This window comes from Salvelinus namaycush, chromosome 24 (genome assembly GCF_016432855.1).
Source record: "Salvelinus namaycush isolate Seneca chromosome 24, SaNama_1.0, whole genome shotgun sequence".
Taxonomy (NCBI): Eukaryota; Metazoa; Chordata; class Actinopteri; order Salmoniformes; family Salmonidae; genus Salvelinus; species Salvelinus namaycush.
The window spans coordinates 36777889-36787831 of record NC_052330.1 but is presented as its reverse complement, the minus strand read 5'-3'; the positions used below and the strand labels follow the sequence as shown (position 1 = coordinate 36787831).

The 9943-nt window shown below is 44.5% G+C and overlaps 1 protein-coding gene across 1 annotated transcript in view; it reads right to left on the bottom strand.

Moving 5' to 3' along the window:
* Positions 1-3201: 3201 nt before the first annotated feature.
* The window catches only part of snx17 (sorting nexin 17), a 59661-nt gene continuing 52919 nt past the window's right edge, over positions 3202-9943 (bottom strand). Inside the window, exons 7-11 of the mRNA XM_038962704.1 lie at positions 4579-4719; positions 4382-4459; positions 4219-4293; positions 4040-4081; positions 3202-3822 (exon numbers count right to left, since the gene is read on the bottom strand). Of these exons, the coding sequence (XP_038818632.1) occupies positions 3703-3822; positions 4040-4081; positions 4219-4293; positions 4382-4459; positions 4579-4719 (456 nt within the window). The 3' untranslated portion in view covers positions 3202-3702. The remainder of the gene's footprint in view (positions 3823-4039; positions 4082-4218; positions 4294-4381; positions 4460-4578; positions 4720-9943) is intronic.

Genomic DNA, 9943 nt, shown 5'->3' with positions numbered 1-9943 from the left:
TGAAGAGACTATACATGACTTATCTAGCTGGACAGAGTGAAGAGACTATACATGACTTATCTAGCTGGACAGAGTGAAGAGACTATACATGACTTATCTAGCTGGACAGAGTGAAGAGACTATACATGACTTATCTAGCTGGACAGAGTGAAGAGACTATACATGACTTATCTAGCTGGACAGAGTGAAGAGACTATAAATGACTTATCTAGCTGGACAGAGTGAAGAGACTATACATGACTTATCTAGCTGGACAGAGTGACGAGACTATACATGACTTATCTAGCTGGACAGAGTGACGAGACTATACATGACTTATCTAGCTGGACAGAGTGAAGAGACTATACATGACTTATCTAGCTGGACAGAGTGAAGAGACTATACATGACTTATCTAGCTGGACAGAGTGAAGAGACTATACATGACTTATCTAGCTGGACAGAGTGAAGAGACTATACATGACTTATCTAGCTGGACAGAGTGAAGAGACTATACATGACTTATCTAGCTGGACAGAGTGAAGAGACTATACATGACTTATCTAGCTGGACAGAGTGAAGAGACTATAAATGACTTATCTAGCTGGACAGAGTGAAGAGACTATACATGACTTATCTAGCTGGACAGAGTGACGAGACTATACATGACTTATCTAGCTGGACAGAGTGACGAGACTATACATTACTTATCTAGCTGGACAGAGTGAAGAGACTATACATGACTTATCTAGCTGGACAGAGTGAAGAGACTATACACGACTTATCTAGCTGGACAGAGTGAAGAGACTATACATGACTTATCTAGCTGGACAGAGTGAAGAGACTATACATGACTTATCTAGCTGGACAGAGTGAAGAGACTATACACGACTTATCTAGCTGGACAGAGTGAAGAGACTATAAATGACTTATCTAGCTGGACAGAGTGAAGAGACTATAAATGACTTATCTAGCTGGACAGAGTGACGAGACTATACATTACTTATCTAGCTGGACAGAGTGAAGAGACTATAAATGACTTATCTAGCTGGACAGAGTGAAGAGACTATACATGACTTATCTAGCTGGACAGAGTGAAGAGACTATAAATGACTTATCTAGCTGGACAGAGTGAAGAGACTATAAATGACTTATCTAGCTGGACAGAGTGAAGAGACTATACATGACTTATCTAGCTGGACAGAGTGAAGAGACTATACATGACTTATCTAGCTGGACAGAGTGAAGAGACTATACATGACTTATCTAGCTGGACAGAGTGAAGAGACTATACATGACTTATCTAGCTGGACAGAGTGAAGAGACTATACACGACTTATCTAGCTGGACAGAGTGAAGAGACTATACACGACTTATCTAGCTGGACAGAGTGAAGAGACTATACATGACTTATCTAGCTGGACAGAGTGAAGAGACTATACATGACTTATCTAGCTGGACAGAGTGAAGAGACTATACATGACTTATCTAGCTGGACAGAGTGAAGAGACTATACATGACTTATCTAGCTGGACAGAGTGAAGAGACTATACATGACTAATCTAGCTGGACAGAGTGAAGAGACTATAAATGACTTATCTAGCTGGACAGAGTGAAGAGACTATACATGACTTATCTAGCTGGACAGAGTGACGAGACTATACATGACTTATCTAGCTGGACAGAGTGACGAGACTATACATGACTTATCTAGCTGGACAGAGTGACGAGACTATACATGACTTATCTAGCTGGACAGAGTGAAGAGACTATACATGACTTATCTAGCTGGACAGAGTGAAGAGACTATACATGACTTATCTAGCTGGACAGAGTGAAGAGACTATACATGACTTATCTAGCTGGACAGAGTGAAGAGACTATACATGACTTATCTAGCTGGACAGAGTGAAGAGACTATACATGACTTATCTAGCTGGACAGAGTGAAGAGACTATACATGACTTATCTAGCTGGACAGAGTGAAGAGACTATAAATGACTTATCTAGCTGGACAGAGTGAAGAGACTATACATGACTTATCTAGCTGGACAGAGTGACGAGACTATACATGACTTATCTAGCTGGACAGAGTGACGAGACTATACATTACTTATCTAGCTGGACAGAGTGAAGAGACTATACATGACTTATCTAGCTGGACAGAGTGAAGAGACTATACACGACTTATCTAGCTGGACAGAGTGAAGAGACTATACATGACTTATCTAGCTGGACAGAGTGAAGAGACTATACATGACTTATCTAGCTGGACAGAGTGAAGAGACTATACACGACTTATCTAGCTGGACAGAGTGAAGAGACTATAAATGACTTATCTAGCTGGACAGAGTGAAGAGACTATAAATGACTTATCTAGCTGGACAGAGTGACGAGACTATACATTACTTATCTAGCTGGACAGAGTGAAGAGACTATAAATGACTTATCTAGCTGGACAGAGTGAAGAGACTATACATGACTTATCTAGCTGGACAGAGTGAAGAGACTATAAATGACTTATCTAGCTGGACAGAGTGAAGAGACTATAAATGACTTATCTAGCTGGACAGAGTGAAGAGACTATACATGACTTATCTAGCTGGACAGAGTGAAGAGACTATAAATGACTTATCTAGCTGGACAGAGTGAAGAGACTATAAATGACTTATCTAGCTGGACAGAGTGAAGAGACTATACATGACTTATCTAGCTGGACAGAGTGAAGAGACTATAAATGACTTATCTAGCTGGACAGAGTGAAGAGACTATAAATGACTTATCTAGCTGGACAGAGTGAAGAGACTATACATGACTTATCTAGCTGGACAGAGTGAAGAGACTATACATGACTTATCTAGCTGGACAGAGTGAAGAGACTATACATGACTTATCTAGCTGGACAGAGTGAAGAGACTATACACGACTTATCTAGCTGGACAGAGTGAAGAGACTATACACGACTTATCTAGCTGGACAGAGTGAAGAGACTATACATGACTTATCTAGCTGGACAGAGTGAAGAGACTATACATGACTTATCTAGCTGGACAGAGTGAAGAGACTATACATGACTTATCTAGCTGGACAGAGTGAAGAGACTATACATGACTTATCTAGCTGGACAGAGTGAAGAGACTATACATGACTTATCTAGCTGGACAGAGTGACGAGACTATACATGACTTATCTAGCTGGACAGAGTGAAGAGACTATACATGACTTATCTAGCTGGACAGAGTGAAGAGACTATACATGACTTATCTAGCTGGACAGAGTGAAGAGACTATACATGACTTATCTAGCTGGACAGAGTGACGAGACTATAGATTTGGGTCCATTATCACAGCTTCCACTTGGTTTTAGTCATTTCAACGTCAATTGAGAGTGTTTCACAGCATGACCCCCGTGGGCAGCATGACCCCCGTGGATTAGACTGCAGACTGTAATTTTAGTTCTATATGTTCTTGATATTTTATTAAGTTGAATACGGGGGGGATAGGATTGTAAAACAGGAGGGCAGTGGGTAGTCAGTCATTCTGTACCTGAAACACATGAGATAGATGGCAATCTTTGTGAAGCTGATACGACAAGACTGATCTTAAGGCAGGCAGCAGACTCCCAGGAAGGGCTACAATCTTACAGAATCAGACAATCCGCTCAGCTTGGAATCTATGCAGGTTGCGTTCGACAGGTGGAGGTGTGGGGTGGGGGGGGTGGGATATTACAGATCATCATCCCCGATCCCCTCGAAGGCATAGTTGCCATGGAAATCGTTGCCGCTGATGTCATTGGCTGAGTTGGAGGCGCTGATCCCTCTGAGAGACACAGAGCTCAGCTTAGTCTGAGAGAGAGAAACAGAGACATCGTGTTAGAGCAACAGTCACTTACACATTTCCATATCGACCCCCAGCCACCTAAAACAGAGACTCATATCGACCCCCCAGCCACCTAAAACAGAGACTCAACCATAGAGATCAAATGATTTACTGTTAATTGTGATTCTCTATGTAATTCTGTGGACTTGACATTTGGGAGATCAAAGCAGAAACATTACTCACTGAGAGTTTGACAATCTGGTCTCGGTTTGGGTCAGGAGAGTCCTGCAGGGGAGAGGAAGGTCACAAACAAGGTGAAACATCAAGTAGACGATCCCTCCATTCAAAACGACTAAACGTGTCCCCCTCCGGGCATAATCACAGTGGCATATATCATAGACCTGTGCAGTCCCTGTTCTCACCAGTAGAGGGGGGGATTTCACAGCTTGCTGACTTTCAGACCGATGTAGGGAGCCATTGTGACGTTTCCTTAGCATCTGAACAAAACATAATGAATACAGGAAGTCAGAACATGGCAGACTAGTTAAGGCGTATCTGTCCCATTATCAAAGACCTAACACGCACCTTCTTGATGCTGCCCCCTGACTTCTTCACCATCAGCTCATCAACCATCGACTGAAGACAGATGCTCATCATGATTGCCTGAAAACACACACACACCACACTAACTGTAGATATTTCATTCATTAGCAGCAGAGGTAAAACTCCTACCTCTTGGGTGACTCCATATTGACCTGACCTCTAAAACCCTAACCTCTGACCTGTGGGCTAGTGATGGTGACCCACTGGAGACGATCTTTGCTCATCAGATACTCGAAGGCCAGCTCCAACTTCACCTCACACTTGGCTGAGGAGCAGGGGGCCGGGGTTGGGGAGGATGAGCCGTTCACTACCGGGACCTGCTGTGGTTGGGGAAGGGGACAGGGTCACTATGGTTGGACACCATCATCATCATCATCATCTCAACTCAAGCAGTCTGTGCAGCTAATTAATGCCTACACTACAGAGAATGTAATGTTTGCTAAAGGACAGAGGGTATAGCTTCCCTGATTGAAGGACAATCAGATGGAATCCTGCCCTGGCTGTGAGCATAGGACTCAGGTCAAAAGTAGTGCACTATGTAGAGAATAAGGCTCTGGTCTAAAGTAGTGTACTATATAGGGAATAGGGTGCCATTTGGGATACAGACTGTGTCCGGCCTTGTCATCTCCTCCAAAACCCCCTTCATTATCAACCCCTTGTTTGCAGGATGTTTCAAACACACACAATTCCCTGGAGACGGGGACTCGTCTCCCATTAGTGTTCAGTCTGTACTTAAGGGCTCTCCAGTCTGCAGTGGGTCATTTGGGACAGATATATACCGTCTCTCATCATAGTGCTCACTAGCCCTACTGCTTATGAGTCTCCTTCTGGAAACACAGTCTGTTTCCACTTCCTCCTCAAGCCCCCTGGGTAATGAGATAGAATAGCATCTCTTGTTCCAATTTGAGATGTGTTTTTCAGATGCCTCTCCTATTAATGCACAGCTGATGCATTAGGATGTTTGGAAATCGTTTGTTTGGAGAGGAACACTCATTAAATATGACTGGGATCCCTGAGGGGGAGTTTACTAGTACCGTTAACTACTGGTCCATGTAATGGGGGGGGGGGGGGGGGGGGGGGGGGGGGCAGAACTAAACCATGTTCCCTGTTACCAACTGGATGCCTTTCAGCCACAAAAGCATTAGTGAGGTCGGGCACTGGTGTTGGGACAATTAGGCCTGGCTCACAGTCGGCGTTCCAATTTATCCCAAAGGTGTTCGATGGGGTTGAGGTCAGGGCTTTGTGCAGGCCAGTCAAGTTCTTCCACACTGATCTCAACAAACTATTTCTGTATGGACCTTGCTTTGTGCACTGAGGCATTGCCATGCTGAAACAGAAAAGGGCCTTCCCCAAACTTGCCACAAAGTTGGAAGCACAGAATCATCTAGAATGTCATTGTATGCTGTAGCGTTAAGATTTCCCTCCACTGGAACTAAGGGGCCCGAACCATGAAAAACATCCCCAGACCATTATTCCTCCTCCACCAAACTTTACAGTTGGCACTATGCACTGGGGCAGGTAGCGTTCTCCTGGCATCCGCCAAACCCAGATTTGTCCGTCGGACTGCCAGATGGTGAAGCGTGATTCATCACTCCAGGGAAACTATTTACACCACTTCAAGATTTTAGGCTTGTGTGCGTGCGGCTGCTTGGCCACGGAAACCCTTTTCATGAATCTAACGATGAACAGTTCTTGTGCTGACGTTGCTTCCAGAGGCAGTTTGGAACTCGGAACCTTATAGGAGGTGCTTTATAGAGGTTAGAGAGTTGCTTTATAGAGGTTATAGAGCTGCTTTATAGAGGTTAGAGAGGTGCTTTAGAGAGGTGCTTTATAGAGGTTAGAGAGGTGCTTTATAGAGGTTATAGAGGTGCTTTATAGAGGTTAGAGAGGTGCTTTATAGAGGTTATAGAGGTGCTTTAGAGAGGTGCTTTATAGAGGTTAGAGAGGTGCTTTATAGAGGTTAGAGAGGTGCTTTATAGAGGTTAGAGAGGTGCTTTATAGAGGTTATAGAGCTGCTTTATAGAGGTTAGAGAGGTGCTTTATAGAGGTTAGAGAGGTGCTTTATAGAGGTTATAGAGCTGCTTTATAGAGGTTATAGAGATTATAGAGGTGCTTTATAGAGGTTATAGAGCTGCTTTATAGAGGTTAGAGAGGTGCTTCATAGAGGTGCTTTATAGAGGTTAGAGAGGTGCTTTAGAGAGGTTATAGAGCTGCTTTATAGAGGTTATAGAGCTGCTTTAGAGGTTATAGAGGTTATAGAGGTGCTTTATAGAGGTTATAGAGCTGCTTTATAGAGGTGCTTTATAGAGGTTATAGAGGTGCTTTATAGAGGTTATAGAGCTGCTTTATAGAGGTTATAGAGATTATAGAGGTGCTTTATAGAGGTTATAGAGCTGCTTTATAGAGGTTAGAGAGGTGCTTCATAGAGGTGCTTTATAGAGGTTAGAGAGGTGCTTTAGAGAGGTTATAGAGCTGCTTTATAGAGGTTATAGAGCTGCTTTATAGAGGTTATAGAGCTGCTTTATAGAGGTTATAGAGCTGCTTTATAGAGGTGCTTTATAGAGGTTATAGAGGTGCTTTATAGAGGTTATAGAGCTGCTTTATAGAGGTTATAGAGGTTATAGAGATTATAGAGGTGCTTTATAGAGGTTATAGAGGTTATAGATATTATAGAGGTGCTTTATAGAGGTTATAGAGGTTATAGAGATTATAGAGGTGCTTTATATAGGTTATAGAGCTGCTTTATAGAGGTTATAGATGTGCTTTATAGAGGTTATAGAGGTTATAGAGATTATAGAGGTGCTTTATAGAGGTTATAGAGGTTATAGATATTATAGAGGTGCTTTATAGAGGTTATAGAGGTGCTTTATAGAGGTTTTATAGGTTATAGAGATTATAGAGGTGCTTTATATAGGTTATAGAGCTGCTTTATAGAGGTTATAGATGTGCTTTATAGAGGTTATAGAGGTTATAGAGATTATAGAGGTGCTTTATAGAGGTTATATAGGTTATAGAGATTATAGAGGTGCTTTATAGAGGTTAGAGAGGTGCTTTATAGAGGTTATAGAGGTGCTTTATAGAGGTTATATAGGTTATAGAGATTATAGAGGTGCTTTATAGAGGTTATAGAGCTGCTTTATAGAGGTTATAGAGCTGCTTTATAGAGGTTATAGAGCTGCTTTATAGAGGTGCTTTACTCCAGTGCTAGCCTCCCTACACTGGCTACCTGTTAAGGCAAGGGCTGATTTCAAGGTTTTACTGCTAACCTACAAAGCGTTACATGGGCTTGCTCCTACCTATCTTTCCGAGTTGGTCCTGCCGTACATACCTACACGTACGCTACGGTCACAAGACGCAGGCCTCCTTAATGTCCCTAGAATTTCTAAGCAAACAGCTGGAGGCAGGGCTTTCTCTTATAGAGCTCCATTTTTATGGAATGGTCTGCCTACCCATGTGAGAGACGCAGACTCGGTCTCAACCTTTAAGTCTTTACTGAAGACTTATCTCTTCAGTAGGTCATATGATTGAGTGTAGTCTGGCCCAGGAGTGTGAAGGTGAACGGAAAGGCTCTGGAGCAACGAACCGCCCTTGCTGTCTCTGCCTGGCCGGTTCCCCTCTCTCCACTGGGATTCTCTGCCTCTAACCCTATTACAGGGGCTGAGTCACTGGCTTACTGGTGCTCTTTCATGCCGTCCCTAGGAGGGGTGCGTCACTTGAGTGGGTTGAGTCACTGACGTGATCTTCCTGTCTGGGTTGGCACCCCCCCCCCCCCCCCTCTCCTGTTTGTTGACGGTCTCTCTCTCTCTCTATGTCTCCTGTTGTGACGGTCTCTCTCTCTCTCTCTTCTAGTGTCTCCTGTTGTTGACGGTCCTCTCTCTCTCTCTCTCGGTGTCTCCTGTTGTTGACGGTCTCTCTCTCTCCTCTAGTGTCTCCTGTTGTTACGGTCTCTTCTCTCTAGTGTCTCCTGTTGTTGACGGTCTCTCTCTCTCTCGCTCTATTGTCTCCTGTTTTGTTGACGGTCTCTCTCTCTCTCTCTCTAGTGTCTCCTGTTGTTGACGGTCTCTCTCTCTCTCTAGTGTCTCCTGTTGTTGACGGTCTCTCTCTCTCTAGTGTCTCCTGTTGTTGACGGTCTCTCTCTCTCTCTCTCTAGTGTCTCTGTTGTTGGTCTCTCTCTCCTCTAGTGTCTCCTGTTGTTGACGGTCTCTCTCTCTCTCTCTCTAGTGCTCCTGTTGTGACGGTCCTCTCTCTCTCTAGTGTCTCCTGTTGTTGACGGTCTCTCTCTCTCTCTAGTGCCTCCTGTTGTTGACGGTCTCTCTCTCTCTAGTGTCTCCTGTTGTTGACGGTCTCTCTCTCTCTCTAGTGTCTCCTGTTGTTGACGGTCTCTCTCTCTCTCTAGTGTCTCCTGTTGTTGACGGTCTCTCTCTCGCTCTAGTGTCTCCTGTTGTTGACGGTCTCTCTCTCGCTCTAGTGTCTCCTGTTGTTGACGGTCTCTCTCTCTCTCTCTAGTGTCTCCTGTTGTTGACGGTCTCTCTCTCTAGTGTCTCCTGTTGTTGACGGTCTCTCTCTCTCTCTAGTGTCTCCTGTTGTTGACGGTCTCTCTCTCTAGTGTCTCCTGTTGTTGACGGTCTCTCTCTCTCTCTAGTGTCTCCTGTTGTTGACGGTCTCTCGCTCTAGTGTCTCCTGTTGTTGACGGTCTCTCTCTCTCTCTAGTGTCTCCTGTTGTTGACGGTCTCTCTCTCTCTCTCTCTAGTGTCTCCTGTTTGTTGACGGTCTCTCCTCTCGTCTGTGCCTCCTTTGTTTGACGGTCTCTCTCTCTCTCTAGTGTCTCCTGTTGTTGACGGTCTCTCTCTCTCTAGTGTCTCCTGTTGTTGGCGGTCTCTCTCTCTCTAGTGTCTCCTGTTGTTGACGGTCTCTCTCTCTCTAGTGTCTCCTGTTGTTGACGGTCTCTCTCTCTCTAGTGTCTCCTGTTGTTGACGGTCTCTCTCTCTAGTGTCTCCTGTTGTTGACTTCTCTCTCGCTCTAGTTGTCTCCTGTTGTTGACGGTCTCTCTCTTCTCCTCTAGTGTCTCCTGTTGTTGACGGTCTCTCTCTCTCTCTAGTATCTCCTGTTGTTGACGGTCTCTCTCTCTCTCTCTCTCTAGTGTCTCCTGTTGTTGACGGTCTCTCTCTTGCTCTAGTGTCTCCTGTTGTTGACGGTCTCTCTCTCTCTCTCTCTAGTGTCTCCTGTTGTTGACGGTCTCTCTCTCTCTCTCTCTAGTGTCTCCTGTTGTTGACGGTCTCTCTCTTGCTCTAGTGTCTCCTGTTGTTGACGGTCTCTCTCTCTCTCGCGTCTCCTGTTGTTGACGGTCTCTCTCTTGCTCTAGTGTCTCCTGTTGTTGACGGTCTCTCTCTTGCTCTAGTGTCTCCTGTTGTTGACGGTCTCTCTCTCTCTCGTGTCTCCTGTTGTTGACGGTCTCTCTCTCTCTAGTGTCTCCTGTTGTTGACGGTCTCTCTCTCTCCTCTAGTGTCTCCTGTGTTGACGGTCTCTCCCGCTCTAGTGTCTCTC